The following is a 23300-nucleotide window of genomic DNA, read 5'->3' on the forward strand; positions in this document are numbered from 1 at the left end:
GGGATCTGCCCAACAGGGCAAGGCAGTTCTTAGCACGTGCTGCCCATCATTAAGGCATTGCTTTTCCCCATTAGTAACAGAGCAATCACTCCTGGAATACAAAGGATGGAAAAGATACCTTGGTGTTACCAGGTTTCTCTGTTTCAATCCAAAAATGCCATTTATATATTACTTCCTATCCTATCACAACTCAAACGGCAAGAAGAGCTTTAGAACACCAAATATAAGTTTCTGTCTGCGAATAATTCTCTGCCATGGAACCAACAATTGAAGGCAGAAGGGAAAAAAAATAATCCTAATCCCATTACCAAGTAAGAAATCAAACATTAAATAGATGAGTTCAGCTGTAGCTATACATGGCACTACTACAAATTTTGTCCCTCAAATGTCAGGCATCCCAAATGCAGGATGCCATCCTGTTGGACATCACATTCCCACTAATTTATGTTTCCTACTTACTTCAGAAAAGAGAAGAAAAAAAGCTTTAAGCATACACACATCTTTAGCAGGATGTAGATGAGAAAAGGTTCTGAAAAACGTCAAACACCTTCAATTTCCACTCATTTCAATGAGCCCTGAAGGCCCTCAGAACAGTTTGTTACCAGGGTCTATAAAACGTGTATTTATTTTCCAAAACTTCCAAGTAATCCACAATTTATGAAATGGGGGAAAAAAAATTAGGCAAGGGAATTAAATAACTGATTTAATTATTTAGCTCTTTTTGGACAAATACCTGGATGAAATTATTTAAAGTGTTTCCAGGGTTGGAAAAGCAAGTTCATATTAAAGGGATATTTCTTCCACTCTAACCTGCAGTACTCCCATAATGAAAGTTCCAGAAAACAGGTTCCAACTCTATCTATTTTTCCTCAGATGGATCTTTACCAGTGTAACTACTTACAAAAATAAAGCCACATCCAACTCACAGTACAGATAAATTAAAATACATCTGTGCAAACAGACTACCCCTGTCCTGTTAGACACAGAACGCACATCTGGGATGGCATGTTTAGCACAAAGTTCTAACCTAATGTAATTGAAAAAAGATGAGGAATTATGGCCCAGGAACAGACTTTACAACTAAAAACTGCAGCATTCTATTAAACCGTGGAAGTGCTACCAGCTGTGGCTATGACATATCAGGAATTCATACTTCTGCATATTTAACTTTCTTATTCACAGAGCTTAGATGTAAAAAAGAAAGAGGGGCTTTACAGAATAATTCAGAAGAAAAAAATACAGTACTGGAGAAAAGGGACACTCAGAATTGTCATTAACTAAGGCTTTAAGGTTCATGTTCACATCAGGTTTTCCTCAAGGAAATTCCATTGATTCACTGGGATTTCTGCTAATACCTCAGAACTTGTGAACATCAGCATTGAGTTCTTGATAAACACCGGGTTTTATACAATCAAGAAACGGGCAGAAATGTTCCTGGAAAAGTCTAACTTTGACAACTGAAGGCAGAGATATGGATTTTTGGAATCAAGGGATGTTTTGGGTTGGAAGGGACCTTTAAAGACTATCTCATTCCAACCCCCTGCCGTGGGCAGGGAAACCTTCCACTATCCCAGGTTGCTCCAAGCCCTGTCCAACCTGGTCTTGAACACTTCCAGGGATGGGGCAGCCACAGCTTCTCTGGGCAACCTGTTCCAAACTTGTCTTCTCTTGCACAGGTAAGCAAAAAAAAAAATCTAAATCTGTCAACTTTAATATTTGTCTATCCCCTAGACAAAATAAAATATACAAGAAAAGTACACAAGTTTTCCAGAACAACTGGAAAGAGGCTGATTTGAAAGGAAAATGACAGCAAAGATTCAGTGAAGAGCAGCAGAGCTTTTATGAATCTCAAGTTCAAATGCAAATAGCGGCAATTCAACCCTTTCCAAAGGTGGAAGATGGAAAGGAGGATGCACTGGTCAAAAGTCATCCTGTAACTTAAGGGAAAAGAGGAGGACAATGGCTCCCATGGTCATAAACAAGGAATAGTGAAATGGCAGGAAATGACAACTGAGTTTGGCAAATGGTCTAGCACAAGGATGATTTCATCCCATGGGGAGAAGCCAGACAGACTGACAGGACGGTTTCAGAAAACGGCTGCATTTTAATAATTTCAAATTATTACCGAAACACCCACTGTCACAACCTGGCACCAGGGCTCCAATTTAGGCACCACATAAAATTCATCTTCCTGTTACTCCCACCGCTCAAAGCAGGTGTGAGAAACCCAAGGTGACACCACACAAACTACAGCAGTGTGTGGCACACCGGGAGCACCTGAAAGCTCTGCTACCAGAAAGGACAACGTTCCCAAAAAAAAACAAAGCAGTGATGAAAATATGAGACAACTGTCTAGATTTTCAGAGATACCGGCTTCAAATAACCACATCATTTGAGTTGCAAGTGCTTTACATCTGACAGGCCTACTGCTCCCACCAGCAGAGAGCACAAGTCTGCCTAAGAAAGCCCAGCAGCCTTTCTCCAAATTACTTGCAAGGAGCAATTTGTCCAGCCAGAATAATCTCAAAATAAAGCAATTATTTTGAGGGGGGGGGGGGGAGGGGGAATGAAAGAAAGAAACAAACTAATAAAAAAAAATCCCTTCCCCCAGCAATTCCAACTTTGCTGAATTTATTACGTGGCTGCAAATTAACATGTCACCTGCACCAGCTATCACAAGGCTGTCTCAGAACCCGCTTTATTGAACAGCTGCAAGTAGTGGAGTAAATGTGTAAACATCTCTCCTGCCTCTCTGTGCCATTGTGTCAGCTATTCTACATGTCTTTGAAGGTGCTCCAAAATCAGCATGGCTCTGCTTTTCCCTTTTTCTCCTTTTGGGAGGAGGAAAAAGCAGAGCAGGAAGGACAGGCTGGCAACAGGGGGATAACTCTGTGCTCTTGACAGCAAGGCTGCAAGTGTTCAAATTCACTTTACACGGGCTCTTCTGTAAGGACAAAAGAAACCACTGCTGGTGGTTAAAAATGCAAAAGGTTTTGACTGCAATGGCTTGAAAATAAGCCAAAGATATGACTAGGGGGGGAAAAACACAGCAAGGCAGCTACGACCAGAATGGGAGAAACAAAGAAAAACACATGGCTCGACTTCAGAGCAGAAAATTGACTTAGGCTTTGCATAAACGACAGCATACCTCCAAGCCTGCCTGATCCACAGTCTGCCTGGAATGGGAACATGCAGGCTAAAAGCAGAGCCTATTAAAAGGCATAATGTTTCTAAACGGCATCTGTTACATACTAATAGGCATTACTTAAAGGACACAGGCCTTAAATTGCTACCAAACGTGCACTTATCTGAAACTGCTGCCAGGCAATCATTACCCCAACGTCACATGACACCATGGGAATCTGAATAATAGAAAATGTTTTGATTTCCTCTGGCCTGGAATCATTACGTGGGGCAGAAAAACATGGAGGCCCTTTCCGAGATTCTGGAACTGTGCAACTTCACAGGAACGGAGCAGCAGCAAGAATTACATCAGCGGAGCCATTTGCCATCTGTTGTCAGCAATGCCACAAAGACCAGCCACCAGACAGCCGTTTCAAAGGTTACAAACACGACATTTCTAAGCACCCGTAAGCGAGCAGGACGCCGTTTGCTACAGACATGGGGGACCTGAGGGTCTGCCGATCGCTCCTGCAAAGACAACGATCCAGAACAGCGGCTTGCAAAGGGTTTGGAAGCCTCTCAGAATGCAACCTTTTCACAATGCGGAAAATACACACCAGCCTGTTCACGTAGGTTCTTATAGCATGCTCACAACCAGGATGCCTGCACACCTCCCACTTGCAAATTGAAACCGGCTAGACTTTTCCCTTGTGCTGTTTGTTTTCCCAAACTCTCCCCTCAAGGGAAGGAGTGTATTCACTCTGAAATGCTATTATGGAGAAAAGGGTTCTGGTTTGTTTGCTGGGTTCTGGACTGTATTTTTTTTTTCTTTGAGGGAAGTATTTAGGATTTTGTTTCCTGATTTCTTTTCTTTCCAGACCATAACTACATATTTGTGTTAAAGAAAGCGAGGTTTCAGTAACTTGCTTTACCTATGGTAATGTTACAACAGCCCTTACCTCTTACATGCACACACTCCTCAGTCTGAATTAAGTTCTGCCTGTTCCATCCATGACATTTCAGTTCCACTACAGTTGTTCATCAGTCTCATCTTAGAGCTTTGAGAAGCTTTTCTAGATGCAGAGATCACACTTATGACAGTGCCTATACAACACCTGAATTCTGTGGTTCCATCTTTCAGGCTGTTGACCCCCTGCCTATAAACCGATTAACATGGATTTTGTGGAGGGCAGGGAGAGTTCCATCTTCCTCGAGAGACAGATGGAAATTCAAGGCTTCATTAATGCAATTGCTAAACTACATGTACAGGTTTCTCATCCAGTAACTATTTCTCAGGCTCCAGAGGTGTACATACGTGGTTACTCACTGAATGTCCTTCCTGGCCTTTCTGTTGGATGGCTAAACACAAATCTGACTTCTAAAATGTTCTGAAATCAAAAAGAATGTGTGAGGAGGCTGAATTTAAAAGAAGAACCTCAAGTTCGAGGTCAACAGCTGCCCTGCTTCTCAACAGCAAGGTCTGCCTAGGACTTATAAGGGGGCTTAAAAACCTGGAAGTGTAAACAACCTTTCCCTGTGAAAAACAGTTACAGAAACAGCCCTCAAGACTGAGCTGCAGCATCTCAAAATTTGCACAACATGAACTGAAAAGCATCATTTGCACAAGACCTAATGGTTGACTCCAACACGCTCGTAATGCCTGCTGTGCACTCAACTTATTATTATTTTAAAAATAGGTATATCCAACCAAATAACTACACCAAAACTCAGAAAATACCTAGGAACAACATTCCAAAAGAGGAAGGGAATGGAAGAACAACTATTCTAAGCATTCGAGAGCAATGAAAAAGTCAGGCAAAAATGCAGACTGAAGTGCCCAGCAGTACAATGTTTGCTTGGACATGAAAAACCAAATCCCATTCATCTGTTTTATTTAAAAACATCAGTAGAATTGAGAGCCTTCCAAAGAAAAAGAAATAGCATTATTACAAATGTTTGACTTCCATAAGTGGTTGATAGGAGGGAAAAAATAGAGCAATCTGACTGAGGCGCATTTAGCCATGAGCAGCAAGAGGAACTAATGAACAACATCATTATTTTACTGAAGGGGATGAAGTAGGTGCTTTAGACGAATGGCAGCAACTTAAAATGTGTTTCAGAAGATAAATTCACTTTCTCTCCATTTACCTGCTAGCGTGACAAATTAAGAAAGAGGAGTATAAAAACAGAGCAGGAGGCAAAGCAGTGCAAAAGCTAACTGAGGTGATGCAACGGGCCCTTATCCAAACAAGTGCGTGAAAAGAGATTCTTGGAAGTCCTCCTAGTCAAATATAAACCCAGAACACTGCACACGCCAGACTCCTTTGGAAATCCACGGTGGAGCATGTGCAGAAGATCCACCTGTCCTAAAATCAGGTCCCTTACCAGGCACTGGGAGCAGAGCCATTTGGGAACTGATGTAACATCTGTTCATCTCAAACCAGTGCAAGCCCAGCAGGTACCGAAGGGCTGAGCAGCTCTTTGCCCACTGCCAGAAACACCAGCAAATTAACTTCTCCTAGATATGAGGAGATGAGGGGAGAGTGGCTTTTTTCAAAAAATGTATCGGTTTTCACGTACTTCTTGTTCTACCTTCAGCTCACCAACAGCAAAAACAGGTTTTACTGAACACTTTTTAAAGAAAAGGTATTATATACTTTGTATAATGCATATAATAATGTATTTTACAGTATACTCTGTATACTGCTCTGCAGTATACAAAGCCTTTTGTATCTCTACACCAAAACAGTCCCACTAATTACGTTTTCATGGTCGAAAACCAACGTGTTTACTGCCCCTTTTGTCGCTGTCAAACCGTGCTGCTTTTGTTAAACCGTGGCTTTGCTCACTTTGAGCAAACAACCACCGATGGTGCATGGGATTTGGCCTTGTAAAAACCGGTATTTTTACACCGTATTCCCACTGCTTTTTAGCAGCTCCCAAGTTCTGAGTTATTAAAGCCTTAAACTCATCCACCTGCGCTGAGCCCCCCGAGCGCACCCTGCACACAGGAGTTCGGGGATGAGCCTCTCGGAATCCTCGGCACAGTCCCCTCCGCTCCAGGACGAGCCGAAAACCTGGAAAAGTTACCTGTACGCCTGGGAAAAGGGAGGGGGAAAAAAAAACACGCTGTAGCGCCTGCCCCTGCGCGCAGGGGGGGTCGGGCTGTCCCACCTCCCTCAGGCGCAGGGCGGGCGGCCATGGAGGGCGCCGGGCTCGCCCGGGCACGGCCGCAGGCAGAGATTCCCTGGAATTACCCGAGTGTTCCGCGGCGTTGTAGCCGCCCGCGGCCACCCCGGCGGCGGGGCCCGAGCCGCCCCCTCCCTCTTACCCGCGGAGGCTCTTCCTCCTCCCTCGGCCGCCATCACTTCCTGAGGGCGGGCGCGGGGCAGCCCTGAGGGCGGGACGGGGGTGGGCGTTGGGATGGCGGCTGTGGGGCCGAAGGACGGGGGTGGGCGCTGGGATGGCGGCTGTGGGGCCGAAGGACGGGGGTGGGCGCTGGGATGGCGGCTGTGGGGCCGAAGGACGGGGGTGGCAGCTGTGGGAGCGAAGAATGGAGGCGAGGAAGAGCCTGGCGGCGTTCCTGGAGAGCCCGGCCGCGGGCTGAGGGAATGCCCTCAAGCCCCCGCCATCGAGGCAGGGCCCTGAGCGAGGGCCAGCCCAGCGCTGCGGCTGAACTTAACAAAAACTCCAATACGAATCACGCATTATCTGTTTAAAAGGCACAGAACGACAAGACACAGAGCTAGCGACAGTTTCTGTTAACCTGGGGGGGTGGGGGGGGAGAAGAGACAGAGAGACAAAGTTTATGAGGGAAAATATGGATAACAATTACATTTTTGTAGCGTTCTGCAGTGACCACTGTCAATCTGAAAAAGGAGTTTGGAAGACCTGGGCAAGCAGCCTGCTGTTCATTACCACAAACCATTAAACCGAAGTACGGGAGCCAAAATGAACACACAGCTGTCAAAATTAAAAGTAGAATTCAGGTGGTGACTCAGGGAAGCCTTCCTACCCGCTCTGTAGAAGCATTTAATTATTTTTAAAATAACAGATACAGGTATCAAAGAAGTGAAAAGTGCATGGGAATAACAATAGGTTTGCAAAGAAACAAACTCACCTTTTCACTTACACCACCAAGGTACGCTGTGACCTTGAGTCAAAGTCCCAAAGCAGCATCTCGAGTGCTGCACATCAGTCAGGTGCTTCACTGCCTGTCAGCACAGTGACCAAAAACTCCTTAACATTGTTCTCTTTTCAAATGGCTTAAAACATAGAGTGAAGTAAATTTATGTTTTCTTTCCCCAGCAGGACGAAGCGATCTCAGGCCATCCACTGATGTCACATCACCACACCTTACGGAGCCTCGGTGGCTTTCGGCACATTCGGATGATCCTTCGTGCCTTCCACACACAGCCCAGAGGTTTGGCCGTGCTGTGGTCCAAGGTCTAGTTTGATGCAGCATTGCTCTGTCACCCTGTGCGAGTTTTACTGAGGAAAATCGGAAGGTACATGAGCTAAAGCCATGAAATTAAGCTGAAGTCACAGAAGTGCTGTTTGTGGGATGACAATGTTTAGCTGGTAAAAGATGCAAGTGAAAAGATACAGAAAGAAAAAGGAAAAAAAAAAAAGCAGAAAACATGAAGATAACTCAGTAACACTGAGGATTAGCTCGTTCCAATAAATGTTAGAGACCAACTTTCCCCAGCATACTGAAAACTTCCTGGCCAGCTAAAACTCATCAGTTTTCTTGTCAGGAGTGGTAAGCATATTACTGTTCAGCCTAGTAAACTCTTAGTCCTGGCTATGCTATTTTGCATATTACCTGATAAATAATTACTTCAATTGTGTGTATTCTGCTTGCAGAGTCTCTTTGTGCTGGTAATTGACACCTGAACAAAAGCAACCTGTTGATGATGAGTTGCATGTTCTCCTGCTAAAGTAGTTTCTCCCTATTATAAATAAACAAAAATAAAGTTGAAAAACCTGTCCATGCACAGCCATAAATTCTTGCTAATACTGCAGGAAGACCAGAACTGAAATTGCAACAGTCACAGAACAGTTTGGCTACATTTAACTTATGTACAGTGGCAATTTTTTTCCATTATTGCTGAGCACTGGGTATAGACCAGTATCTTCAAATCCAGAAGAATTAATACGAACAAGGCAGTGACATAAAATATATAACACTTCCTATCAAAAAACAGACACTGGCACAGAGTGCCCAGAGAAGCTGTGGATGCTCCATCCCTGGAAGTGTTCAAGGTCAGGTTGGATGGGGCTTGGAGCAACCTGGGATAGTGGAAGGTGTCCCTGCCCATGGCTGGGGACTTGATACTAGGTGATCTTTAGGATCCCTTCCAACCCAAAGCATTCTATAATTCTGTGGGGGGGAAAAAGTAAGTGAAATTGCAAATATATTTTTCCATTTACTATTTCTACAGATTTTGTCGTAGAAGAGGCCCCTGTCCACAAGGAACAGTAAGCCTTACACTGAAATGTTTGCCTCCTCTCTTTTTGTGACATTGCATTTCATCTACCTGAAGACCTGCTTCAGTCTTTCCTGAGGGTCATTTGTTTTTATTAGAATGGAAAAGAAATATAGAGTGTTAGATCCTGAAATTTCTGTTTCAAGTCCCATTATAGTTTAGTGTTAAATAGCATAACAGCTTGATTTCTTCCTCCTCTCATTAAGTGTTGAACAGCTTAGATAAAAACTGGAATATATTAAACACTTCCACTTAACAGTTTAAATCACTGGTCAGCGCCTGCCAATAACAAGAAATTAAAAACCTACATGTAAGTAATAATAAAAGAGATAAAAATTAAAGAGCTGTTTCTAAATGAAGGGCCATATTCTGTTCTTGTTACCATCTACTAAAAAGCTACTGGAGCAATGTGCTGGCAGTTCTGCAGTGTGGTCAGAATGCATTTGCAGAAAAAAATATTTTTCTCTTACTCAGCAGTTCAGATAAGTTTTAAATGTATCAGACAAGTGTACAGAAAAATATTCAAGGTGATAAACAGGACTTTCATAGTTGAGTTGGTTCCATTTCTTCTTTACCTCAAGATGAGGGCCATGCCAATCACATCTGTGTGTAGCAAGAACAAAAACAACCAGTGTTCAGCTGAGTCAGCTGCATCTGACTTGCCTTCAAATATCAAGGGCTTGGATTCTTAATTATGGATGGGGAGATTAATTTGCACAGACCTCAGATATGCAGTGACCCTCAAATCCATTGTTGTGGGCACGTACACACATGGGAGTACTAATTTTAAAGCTACAGTCGTACTTGAACAGAAATTTCCAGAGTAGCTTTGACTTCAGCTAAAGAAATGTTAGAGGAAAGGTTTAATTTCTGAATAAAATTCTGAGTAGAGCCAAGGCCTAACCTGAATTTTTTAATTCTTTTTTGAACTATGTGGCACTCCAAGTACACAAAGCACATGCACACAAAGCTTGGGAGCACGAGCGATCAACTAAATCAGTGCAAAAATTGACTTTGGTGTGCTCTGTCAAATTCAGTAATTCTGTCAAATCATTTCAACCACTGGTATTCCTCCCACATTTGCACAAGTATATACCAACACTGGAAATGTCTTGGAATCTTTCCTACCAGATCAGCAAACTTCTGCTTATGGAAAGGGACTGACTTAACTTTTGAAGACAACGCTTTCCACAAAAACATTTCTGTCAGCTTCTTCATAAAGGCTTGGTGAAATAGTCTTCGTTGCTCTGTATTTTTTCTACTCCCTTCTGCCAGCTGTAAAAACTTTGAACACTAGCACGACATTCCAAACAGATCATATCAGTTGTTTCAGAGTGCATGGAACTAATAGACTTAACATCCACCCTCTGGAAGAATATCTAATGAAATACCTAATATTTTAAAGCATTCAAGCAATACCTTTGATATATATATATATATATGTATGTATATATGTATGTGTGTATAAAGCAGCTGTAATGTCCCAAAGAAAACACAGTTTCTTATTGAGGAAATTAAGCAACTATAGACCTTAAATCTTGCTGTCTTCCTTAGAAATGCTTTGTTCACTAGACCACCCTGTAATTAGATTGTTTTTTTTAAAAATAGCAGAAATCAGAAATCATTATGAGAAGACTCATTGCCCCATTCAGTGCTGTAGGGAGAGTTTTACTGACTGGTCAAGGAGAAAAATTAATTGATAAGAATCTTGATTGACATAGGAGTATGAAGGACTGTGGGATTTTAGGTGTAATTCACTGCTGCCAGTGGCAGATTTTGTCTTATTTAGAGCTGCAGAGAGCTCTGTTTCCTGCATTAGCTACTCCTTCAGCCCCAACAGTGAGCAGAAGTTAATTTTGCAAGTTGTACTAGCCAGGGGAAGAAAGGGATGATGGAATCAGAGAGCCTCTGAAATAAAGAGAATCCACAAATCTTTGTGTCTCAGCACAGGAGGATTTAAATGACAGACACAGGTCATGATTCCAAACCTCATTCAGTCACACCCAACCCCAGAGATTTCTTCAGAGGCTTTTTTTTTCCCCTAAGGTCTCACAATTACCAGCTCTCTTGAGATGATATAGTGGCTTTCTATTCTTAGAATATTTCTCTCTCCCTCCCTCTCTCTCTCACTCACACACACATGCACGCACACACACACGCACACACACTTCCTACTCAAAACAAGACCCAGTGAAACCCTCTGCCCACATAGTTATAATTCCCAAGAGAACTCGCATATGCTTTTGTTTTGGGCAGTGACAATGTGCATATGTTTTGATTTCAGGCCCCCCCCCCCCCAATTTGGTTCTCAGGCTCCAGTTTAACGCAGACAGACCAGCTCTTAAACTCACCAGTTTCAGCAAGATACAACCCAGCTTCTAGAGTTCCTCTGACCTTGCAAGTTGGAGTGAGATTTTTTAACATGTTGCCTGTTAAAGGATATTACTGAGTAAATGTTTTGGTTTAGCAAATACACACATTTTCCTATTTGGTTTCAAAAGTGTACAGTGCTTTGTCTCCTTTATAACAAGCCTGAGATAGGAATCAAGAGCAGTAAATTAGATGACTTCTGTGAAGAGGAACAACAAAGTTAGCCCTGAGTTTAAGTCAGTAAGAGAGAGTCTAAGAACAGGAAAAATGGACAAGATAAATTTTTGTAGTTAAGTCACTCCTGACAATTAAAGTGAATTACAGCTGATACCCACAGAGATATAATAAAACTGATTCAATTAATTTTCTGTTTACTTGCACATGAACAGGTGGTGAAAAATGTTGCTGGATATTTTTCAAGAAGTTTCTCTAAGCCTTTCCTGTTCTTCCTAAATACTATTACATGCCTGGAGAAAGGAAAAGAAGTTTGGGGCAGTCCCAGTCAGACAGCTGGTCAGTCAGACTTCTATCTTTAATAGAGACGTAATAATTTTCCCTTTAAAAGCTGCATGAGTCACCAATCATCCCTGTCATGTGAATCCACACTCATCACAGCTGGAAGAAAAAAGGTGCTCTAAATGAAGTTAACCACAGATACCTGAATTATAACACTGTTTGGAGCTGAAAGACAACAGGATTTCACCTTCCGGAGGAGAGGTTTCATGGATTCAAATTCCAACACTGTGGTGGTGACTGGTAAGGTTTTTATTCTGCTCTTTGAGCTGGAGATGGTGTGCACGCATGCTTGGTCTTTGTCATAAACAGTTTCCTGGAGGGAAAAACAGTAGCAAATGGTCATACTAACATTTCTAAATGGAAAATAACTTACTGTGCCTTCCTAAGAAAAATCAGATGCATGTCAGAGGAAACAGACTGCAGTCTGCCCTCTTTGCTGCCATCCAGTTTGGTTTGTTGTTCATTCTCTCCATGTTTTAATCTTTGTTGACATTCTCTCTGATCCAAACCACATAGCTCAAGGCAGTGCAGGCTAGGATTAGATAAAGCTTACCCAAAAGAAGCTCTGAAGCAAGAAAACCAGGTTGCATCACAATGTCACATAGTCAGTGTCCAGAATTAGAGCAACACATGGCAAGCAAGTCTCAGGGGCTCAGTTTCATGGCAAGGTAAGGGAGTTTTAAACAGGAGATGCTGCCTCATCATTGCTAAACTGGACCATTAAATTTAAATATACCAGAGGAACATGCCTGAACATGCAGCACAAGGGACCAAATTTGGAGTTTCTCTTGCTGGCTGTAGCTACTGAGGCTTCACAGTGGCAGAACCCCCAGCTAGAGAGTCATGAGCTTTAAAAGGTTAAAGCTCTTAAGGAATGCTGCTCCTCGCTGTTCCTCTTGTTGCCACTGGCTCATCTAAAGGCAATCATTACACATATCTTGACATGTGAGTTGCTGGATAATTTTCCACTGCGGGTCATCTGAGGACATAGGAATGAGGTTGAAGCTGCATCAAAGAGATTTGCATCTTGCTGTTTTCAATTAAACACTTTTTTTTTTTTCTTTTTTTTTAATAGCTGCAAGATGGGCAGAACTAGTCTGGCTTGCTCCAGACATAACTGCAGCTGAGCTGGAGGGAGGGCAGGAGAGGGCAGGAGGTATTTGCTAACCTCTTAAAAGGCTGACAGTCTGGTTCTCTCCTATGATATTTATGGCACATACACTTGTTAGGAACACTTCTTAGCACCCTCTTAGATTTTTCCTCCCCTTACATCACCATTTATGTGCAGAAATCTACTTGTTCAAGAAGTTTGAGACTGGCGTGCCCCGTTAAAGACCCGAGTGCATCTTTAAGCTACTGCAGAGATTATCACAGCATGTCTCTGTCACGTTTTCACCTGCTCAGAATATGAACCTGCTGGCAGGGAGCCCAGTTTATTATATGGTGCTCAGTAACATTCAGCCAGTTAGCTCTCCCCTTTGCAGTAAAACTCCTACATTTAGTCATTTTTCATGGAACAGGTTTGTCCTAAGCACGAGTCTCTTACGGCCGCCACTGACACACACACGTGTTTCATTGGGAGCTGATTAATAACTTTATTATAATTCTGTAGTTCTGCAGACACAGGTACAGAAGCAAGTACAACAACCACAGCTCCGAAATGGAGCAGGTGTCACCCTAATTTTGCTCCCAAAGCAGAGTGGGACCAGTGGGGTTTTATGTTCCCCTGATAATGTAAAATGAGCACCATTTTCCTTCTTCCCTCCCCATGGTAGAAACTCAAAACTGGAGAAAACATTGTCAGAAATACTGGCACCATCAAGCTTTTCAAAATACTAAAGAGAAAAGATGGAGCAGTTATGAAATAAGCATTAACAAATTAAGAAATGCTAAAGTCTAGCACTAATTAAGCTGTCACAAGCCTGCATTTAGGCTTAATTGTCTCCAGTGCAAGTAGCTTTCACTGTGCAAAATAGCAATCATATGCTGTCAAGTATTTATTTGTCCATTTAAGGATTTTTAAATAATTAAGAGTTATAGCATAAAACCATTTCACAAACTCCTGTTCCTGCCACCCAATATCTAAGACTTGGCAGCACTCTGGATTGAGAATATTAATTGAGATTAATAAAGATAGTGGGAGTTTTCCATCAAACTTTTTAATGACAAAAATGCCATCTGCTCAAAATGAGTTTTTATTTCCCTTTTATTGAAAAAAAAAATAAAAAGACTTTCACAAAAAAGATGCATAAAATTGAATGTAATACTTTGGATTCAAAGTGTGTTTTTCCCTTTTTGCCTCTCTTTTACCTCTGGGTAAAAAGTGAAGAAAGAGACAGAAAACTTTCAAGTTTTCATTACCTGGGATTAAAACAAAATTACAGATTAAATAAAATTTTACTCTTTCAAACATTTTCATTAAATATGCATATCTTCATCTTCATGAGCTCTAACAATGACACATTAACTGTGACCTGGGAGTATTTAACCCCAGAACCTTTAGCAGTGGTGGTTTTGGGGATGATGATCCTTGCCCAAAATCATCATTTACTTGATCTGTCCTATTGGTTCCAGTACATTTACCAGCTTCAGTCAAGGCATGAAGATTGCAGGATTAGTTCTTTTACCAGTGAACACACAGAATGAAAACACTATTCCCTTAAGAGTTATAAAGGCTAAATCCTACCTGAAAAACTCAACCTCCATAACCAAAAATATGAAGATAAAGAACAAATATGTGTGTGTAGGCAAGTCAGCCCCTAATCTGCAATTGAAGAGCAAGCACAGGTAAAAATCACCATTTTTTCTTTTCATTTTCAGGTTTTGGTCCCTTCAGACAATACCTGGTGAATTCCAGCTGGGAAGCAGTGAAGGTAAGCATAATAAAAAAGGGGAAAAGAAGGAGGAAGACATTGTATTTTGTAGAGATCCCAACACAAACTGCTTTTCGGCTTTCCATTCCCTTCAAAAAAGTTATTTCTCATGACTCATTAAACAGAATTGTGCCTCATGGAGCAGACTCCCAACATGGAAGAAAGAGGATAATGAAAAAGCGAAACATTATTTTATTTGCATGATATTTTTTTGTGCTATTTAAGCACTTTCAAAATATTATTCTTGATTCTTAAAAAAAAAGTATTTTTCACCCAGGGTGCCTTCTCTTCAACTAATGCATATTGCACAGGTTATCTCTGTGTGCAGTAAATAGATCATCTCACACCATGATCATTTTATCATGTCTGTGTGAGGTGTTTTCCTTCTCATGCAAGTGCAGCTTATGAGTTCTGACTGCCTGCTTCAGGAACACAAAAATCTGTGCCAATTCTAAGCATGTTTTCACATTTCAGCTTTGGCTTCCACTTTCACATGACAGTGAAGTCTACAGTTAAATTGAAAACAAGGTAATTCAGATTTTTGTCCTCCTCTATACACCTGGACTAGCAGGAGCAAGTCTGTGGTGGAGCCTTAAAAATTCCTGCTTATTTCCTAAATCTGTATGTTAGAGCAAATGTATCTGGGGGATGAAAAGACATGGTTTGGATACCTGGCTTTCAGCATCAGCTGATTCATTCTCCCTATCACAGACAAAACCTTTCCTTGAGTTCAGTTACTCTCATAAGGTACTTAGGAACAGAGTTATTTTCAGAGGGTCTTTCACACAAGTTTTTAGCAATCCCAGTCAAAAAGGAACAGTCCAAGCAGCAAAACTGAATTGGAGCTTTGGTCCAAGAAAGAACAGATAATACTGGTAAAAAAATGGAAAGCAAGACATGTAAAACAAACTGAGGGGACTGTGTTCTTCTATGAAGACTGAAATAAGTCTATACATTTTTAAATTCTTATGGACACTGAAAGGAAAAAGGCAGCTGTAGGGAAGTATTAGTAATGACAGAAAGGCAATGGCCCTACAGGACTATAACCACAGTACAAATTTTGGTGACAGCTACTGACAATTTGATTTGAAAATGAAATGCACTCCAGCCAAGATGACTGAAAAACAGGGAGCTGGTGCATTTTTCCAAAGACCAAAGCTATAGCAACTCCACCAACACATACACATTTTCTATTCCATCTTTGTTGGGTGAAGAATGCTGAGTGCATCTTGGTGTTTGGTAGAATAAATCTATTGCCCCCTCCAAGTCATGAGGGATGTTATCCCTGTAGGCTAACAAGAAACAAAAATTCTTCTGTGATACCTTTCCACACCCCAGTCATTACAGGAGGCCCATAAATTATCTTAACTCCAACCTGACATGTGCCTTAAACCACAAATATTTGTCAGTTGACAGTGTTCTTCCTCATTATTTCCCCAATTCCTGTTTGTTCTAATTTTGGGTGAAAGATCATCCCCATTCTGGCTGAAAATAAAGCACGTTCTTTATCTGCAAGCAAAACAACCCAGAGCGACAAAGCACCGATGGGATGAATCTCCTGTACCAATGCCACGAGCGGGCTACAACAGGGACTTACATAACAGGGGCTGCAGCATTCCATAACCAAACAGATGTCAGTCCTTGTGTATGGAGCAGAACAAATCCATTTCCCCCTGATGTGACACCCTCTGTGTGGAATTAATTTGTATTCAGACTGGGGATGCTGCTTTGGTTTCCTATGCCCTGGCAAAGGTGGTTAATTCGGGCAATTCAGAGAAATTTGCTGCAAATCTGGAAGTACTTGGAATTTTGATAGGCTTCTCCACGCTAAATAGCAATCTCATGGTATTGTTCCATTGGCCTTATTCACAGGAATAGCCCTGTGGTCTTCAGGAAGCTTATGCACATACATTAAAGATAGCAAAATTTAGAATTTACATCTGGAAGTAATCCTGTCTTGGCTTGGGGTGCCTGCATGGATCGCTGGAGTGACATAAAACCCTCCTGCTGAGTCCCTTTACTGTGAACCAACAAGTGTGCGCTCAGATTCCTCCTCAGGAACGTGCTGAGCAGCCAGACCAGAGCTACAGACGTGACTGCTCAGGCTTATGCTTCATGCCTTCGTAGCATTATCCAGAACTATCCTAATTATTAGCCCAATATGAAGGGGGTGCTTATCAAAAGCCTGGATACCTTATGGAAAGCCTGGATACCACGGCAGCCTTGGTGATGTTGAAATGCTGATGCATGCAACCTCCAAAGTTCACATCCCAGAAGGGTCCTCATACCAAAAGCATCTGAAATCCTGTAAAAATGCATGTAACAGTTCCAGTGTCCTGATTCCAAAGCATAACCTCATCCTCCATGCTTTTTGAAATGGATTCTTTGCCAAAGAGCAATGGCTTCCCTTCTGTGAGCAGTCCTTGTGCTTACACACAACTGCTTCCTTAAAATCCCCGTTACCAGCTCCTCCCTAAGTGCAGAATATTCTCGCTAAAGGAGAACAACACCTGGTATCTGCTCTGCTTTTGCTGACAGATCACACTGAGTTACCAGGATGTGTTAGTTCTGCAGCACCACGCGGGACTCTCAGGATCCCAGATCCCCTGAATTGTTGATTCCATATTCCAGACTGATGGTCCCACCTAATAACCCTTGATCCAACCCTGTTTCTGTCTATGTCTCCTCCAGAAAGTCCTGTCTTCAGCTTGGCAGCAAAATAACCTGTCAGGGCAGTCCACCCATCAAGGTCAAAGTCCCCACTTAATAGGGCACAAATGCAAGCTGAGTGACAACATTCACAGTAATTAAACTGTTAGTGCAAAGAACAGGTCACATTTCCAACTGCTTCTGGGAACTATGTCTGCCATCGGGAGATGAGGATCAGATCTCCCAGTGCAGTTTTTCATCCTGCCACTGACCATGTGGTAATTGGAAATTTGTCATTTAATCTCTCTGTTTCTCTGCTTCAGTTTCATCATCTGTGAAACTAAGAAGACATTGCTATTTAGTGCCTTCATTTCTGTTCTGGAATTTTCTTACATCCCTAAAGCTTTAGAAAGGTATCTGCACAATTAAGAAAACAAACAAACAAACAAAAATCCATCTCAAAGCAGACACCTAAACAAAAACCCACTAACCAACCAAACCAAACACCTTTGTTTGCAATGCACTTGCAGTCTGACAGGAGCAGCTGAAAACTTCTGGTTCCCTTTCTGCACCAACACAAGCGATTCACAAAATCAACACATGACCCCCTTCCTGGTAGCCCAAATCAGTGAGAACTCGGGCAAACTCTGTGTAATTTTCGGGAGTTTTGCAGAAGTTCAAGATGCTTCCAACACCCCATGGGGCACAGCCACCACCTCTGAGCACAGAGCTTACAAATCCCTCCTCTTTGGGGAGGGCTGTGTGACAGCTGAGACTGAGACCACAACTCACCAACAGCTCCACGTCAGCAGCTGGTAATGCTGGACTTCATTTCCCTCCTAGAATAACTTCCCAATAAAGAATCTTCATGTTTTCTTTTGAACCACTTTCCCCACAAAAATCAGTCCTCCAAAACTTTTCTCCTCCTTTGAAGTTGCCTTTGCTGTTTCAACTACATTGGACAGGCACTTGTTTACTGAATTCACTCACCAGTGTGAGCTCAAGTTTCCAGGTGCAGTTATCCTCCTCTAACCATCCTCAGTCTCACCTTACATGCAAAAATGGTTCTGGTTGAGGCCGAGAGAAGGAACAACCTTGTTTATTTTGTTCCATGTTTGCACAACATCTGGTCTAAGGGGGTGTAAGCCCATGGTTGGGATTCTTAGACAACACAGTAATGCACGTTATCCACAACGTGCTGAAATTGCTTAGGGCATAGAAAACCATCTTCCTTTGACACAAATTTTCACCTTTCTGCTATTGGGCAGCTTCAGTTTTGTCCTGCACAAAAGTGTTTCTGCTGTGACAAATATTGACAAAAGAGTATCTGTCAACACAGAGCACAAGAGGAGAACAACTTTACAGCTCACTTTGGGTCTCCACATTCTGAACCAAAATTAGGGGTAGTTGAGTTCTCTAGGCCTTACAGTTAAAAATAAAGAGTCTCATTAAATGTAAAAATTAAAGATGCTTTAGAAAAGAAAATGCTAATTGTGAACCAGCTGGGGTTTTCTTTTTTGGAGGCTCAGGCACAGTACAGCATTCTTCAGCGAGATGATGCAATGGTCTCTCAAAGACTGTCAGTGCCCAGAGGAAAAAAGGCTGGCACTGTTCTCCAAATGTGTTTACTTCCCTACAGGCATTGTTTCCTTGCTTGTGTCAAATAGTTTATTGAGCACAGCTAATCAATGCTTCCGCTGACAAGAAAATTGGAACACTTTATATAGGAAGCGAGTGTTGAAGGGCAAATTTCCCAGAACTGTGGGCCTCATCCACAGGGGAGTCCTGAGTGAGAAATGAAAACTCGAGAAGACAATGACATTTAATACAGCTACAGGTTTCTTGGGCTAATCAGACACCTCTGCTGCTGTTTGCCTGTGCCCCCCTGAGACACTTCATCTATACCATCCCTTGGCAGTGGTCTACTCAAATGGAACAGGGATTTTCAACCACCATTTTACTTTTCTTGGACAAAGCTTTCCACTTCAGATGCTTTCCTTCTGCGTCCTGCCATTGCAGCTGCCTACCTTCTACTTAGAGGCTTATGCCTTGTTAGCCCTGTTCCACTGACAAAATCATTTCCACATGACATTTCTTCTCCAGACCATCTTCCAACCACCTGGCCAACCTGCTGCTTTGAAGGGTACCTTTATTCCTTTCACACTGGTTTTGTCTCTGGACAGTGCAGATCTTTCAGAGGAACAGTTCTTACCTGTAGCAAAGCCTGTTTAGGTGCTTTCAAGCCTGGACCTTTTCTGAGAGACACCATCTCACGGTTCCCCAGGGACCACTCCCACCCACTGGAGACTTGGCATCCCTTTGGAAAACACAGCAGCTCCACGTGGATGTGACATTAGGGAACTGTTCAGCACATTTTAGTCTCTTCCAGCTAAAAAGGAGGGAATGCTTAGGCATTGCTCCTTCAGGTGTTTTTTCAGCTAAATCACCCCAATTTCTTTATCACACTCAGAAATCCAGTGCTTTTTCAAGTCTGTGGTGGCTTTTCTGTAAACACAGGAGCTGTCCAAGAGAGGCCTTGGTGAAAACATCGATCTCCAGGTCATGCAGCTGCCAGTGGTTTACCGAAAAGCAAAGGAGCAAGTCATCAAGATATGGACGACTCTTCAGCCACTGGTGGGTAATGAGAAAGTTACTCAATTTCTCCCCTTCATTTATGAATTTGATGAGAGGATCTTGAAAAAAAAAAACTACAAGAGAGTATTGCAAAGCACCAAACAAATCTGGAAAGCGACTACTGAAACTGTGATCAAGGTTTCAACCCGAAATTTGAAGCACACACTAATTAGCATTCTCTTTTGACCCCGTGCCATTTAAGCAGCCTAAGTGATGCTGAACAAAGGAAAGGAAAAAATCTACCACAAACTGCAAAAAAGGCACAGCAGCTCTGCAGTGCTGAGCTGAATAGACACAACAAAAATGACAGCATAATTTGGCTCTCATTTACAATCCCTTATCAAAGTCTTCTTTAGAGAAGAGCAAGACTCCCCACCTCGAAGCCAGTTATTCACATAATGCTTGGCACTTTTGCATTGCATGTTTGTTAAAAACAGGCCTCATTTTTAATTTCCTGGTGCTCACTCTGGTGGGAAAAAAAAAAAAAACAAACCAAAACACAGCTTACTGTTCACGTTGGGCTGGCTTCATCCACCACACTCATCATCCTGGAGCAGTGTGGGAAGAACAAAGGCTACCAAGACAGGGATGCTTGCGGTTTTCACCCAGAAGGTGCCTGCTGCGTGCTAGATGGCCCAGAAAAGATCGAATCTGCAATTAATATGAAGACTCTCTGGAAAAACATTTCAGTGGAAGGGATTGATATCATCTTCTCCAGAGATGCGGGGAGGTAAACACCGCGTGTCGGGGGCCCGGGGGAACAGCAGGAGCAACTCAGCTCAACCTTGGAGAGTCTTTGCCTTGACTCTCCCTCCAAACAAAATCACTCTGAAGCAAAGCCTTCAGAGGGGAACAAGTATGAAAACTGGGATGAATTTAAATTTTATGTAAAGCAGCTTTCACGAAGCGCTACAGCCAGTAGATATTTTTCCATGGATTTGTAAATTCCAAAAGAAACAAGTTCCAACACAGCACACCCTGTGATGAACAACCCCAGTAAACCTCAGCTATTAAGTGAGACTGAAAGCAATACCGACTGGTAGCAGATTTTAATCTGTTTTCTCTCAACTGGGAGGGATAGAAAATGTAAATACATACACTGGAGAACAGCAATTACAGGTACCTTTAGAACCAGGTCTGCGATCTCATCATGTGTTCCAGTAGTACTGGAGCAATTTTCTACTGTGCTAGTCTTCATAGAAAAAGAAAAAAAAGTAGCTTTATTTTTAAATAAAAATCAGTTAATCTTGGCCCTTAAATTCAGGATTTGCACCTGTAAGTTAAAAGGTGGGGTGATAAAGACAAAACTCCTCCAGACTGAGGGGTTTTGTTACTTACACATAAAACTGTGTTACATGGTTGTAGTTTCCAGCAGGGTGTGTTACCTTTCCCATCCCACAAGAATGCCTGTCTTGTGATTTTTTTTATTTAAAGTTCTTTGTGGGTGGGTGTCTGAGAAACCAAACCATCAGATAAGGAGCATTTGTTTCTCAAAATTGGTTTATTTCAGCATTTCCTTTATTCACTAAGCAAACGTGTTCTTAATAATTTCATAAACCAGATCTGGTTTGGCTACTTAGAATATTTAAATTTAATCAAAGTTTACTGAGCCCTAATTCAGGTTTCTGGTTTTGTTTTAATATTGCAGGTACGTCTGTGATTACACCTACTACACTTCTCTGTATTATGGCAATGGAAGAGCAGCTTTCATCCATGTGCCTCCATTATCCAAGTCAGTAACAGCAGACTTTCTAGGAAAAGCATTACAGACCATTATCCTAGCAATGTTAGAACAGTCTGGGGTGGATCATATTAAAAAAAAATGACGATTTCTTAGAAAGCAGTTCCTTACCTCTTAAATGAAGCACATCTAAAGATTATTTAAAACCCCTACACAAAAGGATTTTATAGCCCATGTTATTTTCAGTGAAATTTCCTTGCAAAACCCAAACAACTGTTTACATCTCCGAGAAAAAAGCTCAAGGGGGAAAACCAAGTAACTGGCAGTTTGTCTTGCTAAAAATAACGTTGTTTCAGACTTCAGAAAGTGTGAAACTGGATTTCAAACATTTTAGATGCTTAATCCTAGTTCTGTTGGTTATAAAGACATTAATAAAGACTTGCTGAACCGAGGTGGCCTCTCAGAGCTGTAAGGACTCAGCTCTGGATGGAGCCCCCGAGCCCATCCCAGTCCAGCTGAAGTGCCCACACAGAACACGTGGGTATGGGGGGAAACCAAAACACACACAGGGGTCCTGGTATGTGAAGTTCTCCAATTCCCCCTCCCTGACCTGCTCTAAATGCTGCTTTACCCATCAGCAACGGGCTCTGAACACCGGGGGACTTCCAAGTACAGAGAAAACTGGGGTTCAGCAGGATCTGCTGAATGCTCTTGGTAATTCCAGTTTAAGCCTTAAACCACCACAAACCCCAAATTCTCAGAACCTGTCCCAGAGAAAACCACCACAGTCCCTCCTCAGAGCACAGCCCAAAAGCAAGTCTTCCAGCAGGACAGGTCATGGCTATTCAGGGACTGACACATGAAAACCCAACAGCCAACCTGTCCCAGGAAAGGCAGTCCTGAAGCACTGTGCTGCGGGAAGGGTCAGGGCATGTCATGTTACTGAAAAAACAGGCACCAAATGAGACCCCAGACTGTAAAACTTGGGATCAGACCCCTCCACATCCCAAACAGCTCCATACAGAATTGCTGTGCCATGGAAACTGGGTACCACAGGGGGTTCCAGCACTGCCCCTCAGCACACAGGGATCGCCCACACCCCTCTCCTCCATAATCCTGCCACTGCCAGGACACAAGGATGAGATGCAATTAGCTGGGATTTTTCTAAGTCAGTCACTAGAACAGGACAGCAGCAGCTTCATCTGGACACCTGGGATTTCTCCAGGGAAACACAAGCCCATTCCTCAGGCATCCTGTCAGTAAAATGGACAAGAGACAAATGTAACAGCACAGGCAGCTGATGAGGCTTTGGGCCACCATCGTGCCTTGTTTTAGTCAGCACGCTCCTGACAAGAGTCTGAGGAACTGGAACTGCCAAGATAATCCCGGTTTTCTCCCTGCTGTCTTTCCCAGTGCCGTTGCAGAAAGCTGATAACCAGGTGCTGGCTGCCTGAATGCCTCACCTGTTATCGCTGCGTGCGTAAAAATAAGTGGATTTTCCTCGAATAACAAACAATGCTCACCTTATTCAGAGGAATCACCCTGCAAATCGCTGCTCAAGTCTCACCAAGAAGGCTCCACACATCCTCGGGGTCACTGCATGAAAACACTTTTGATTTCAACCCAGCAATGGCAGCACTGACCCCTACTAAAATATCCTCCGAGTAGCTCAGTTAAACACGCAGCCAAAAAGAAAACCGGAGAAACTTCACTCTTACTTTTCTAACCTGTCCTTGCTTTCCGGAAGGAGCAACAAATTCAGAAGCAGGCAAATGCATACAGAATTCTTTTATTTAACTTAAATCATGTAGTACTGAAACTACTAGAAAAAAGCAGAGTAAGAGAAACTAAAGGAGCCTTAGCTTCAGCCATTCAAAATAGACAAAGTTTCTTCTTTTCATAATGTAAAGAATCCCGAGTATATCGCAATAACAGGAATAAATTCTTACAACAGAATATACAAAA

The 23300-nt window shown here is 42.4% G+C and overlaps 2 protein-coding genes across 7 annotated transcripts in view; one reads left to right on the forward strand and one right to left on the reverse strand.

Annotated features, from left to right (window-relative positions):
* FAM169B (family with sequence similarity 169 member B) overlaps positions 1 to 12013 on the reverse strand; it is a 41904-nt gene extending 29891 nt beyond the window's left edge. For 2 of the 4 annotated variants that reach the window (XM_027877981.1, XM_027877977.1), the window contains exon 1: positions 6455 to 6505. In XM_027877981.1, coding sequence (XP_027733782.1) covers positions 6455 to 6488 — 34 coding nt within the window. In that variant the 5' untranslated portion in view covers positions 6489 to 6505. Of the gene's footprint in view, positions 1 to 6454; positions 6506 to 7243; positions 7323 to 10963; positions 11042 to 11871 lie in introns of those variants that run through there. The other 2 variants (XM_027877979.1, XM_027877980.1) reach the window with 2 other exon arrangements.
* On the forward strand, positions 6696 to 23291 carry PGPEP1L (pyroglutamyl-peptidase I like). 3 transcript variants are annotated; one of them, XM_027877982.1, is made up of 8 exons: positions 6696 to 7060; positions 7435 to 7594; positions 10897 to 11061; positions 11372 to 11738; positions 14319 to 14371; positions 19538 to 19654; positions 20158 to 20384; positions 21303 to 23291. In XM_027877982.1, exons 4-8 carry the CDS (start codon positions 11705 to 11707, stop codon positions 21478 to 21480), a joined length of 609 nt encoding a protein of 202 aa, XP_027733783.1. In that variant the 5' UTR covers positions 6696 to 7060; positions 7435 to 7594; positions 10897 to 11061; positions 11372 to 11704; the 3' UTR covers positions 21481 to 23291. The 3 variants fall into 3 exon arrangements, with proteins under 3 accessions (XP_027733783.1, XP_027733785.1, XP_027733784.1); XM_027877984.1 differs by having other exon boundaries at positions 11548 to 11738; XM_027877983.1 differs by lacking the exon at positions 6696 to 7060 and having other exon boundaries at positions 7248 to 7594.
* Positions 23292 to 23300: the final 9 nt, after the last annotated feature.

Source organism: Empidonax traillii, unplaced genomic scaffold (assembly GCF_003031625.1).
Source record: "Empidonax traillii isolate 1590-97213 ecotype Southwest subspecies unplaced genomic scaffold, ASM303162v1 scaffold36:size2505666, whole genome shotgun sequence".
NCBI lineage: Eukaryota > Metazoa > Chordata > Aves > Passeriformes > Tyrannidae > Empidonax > Empidonax traillii.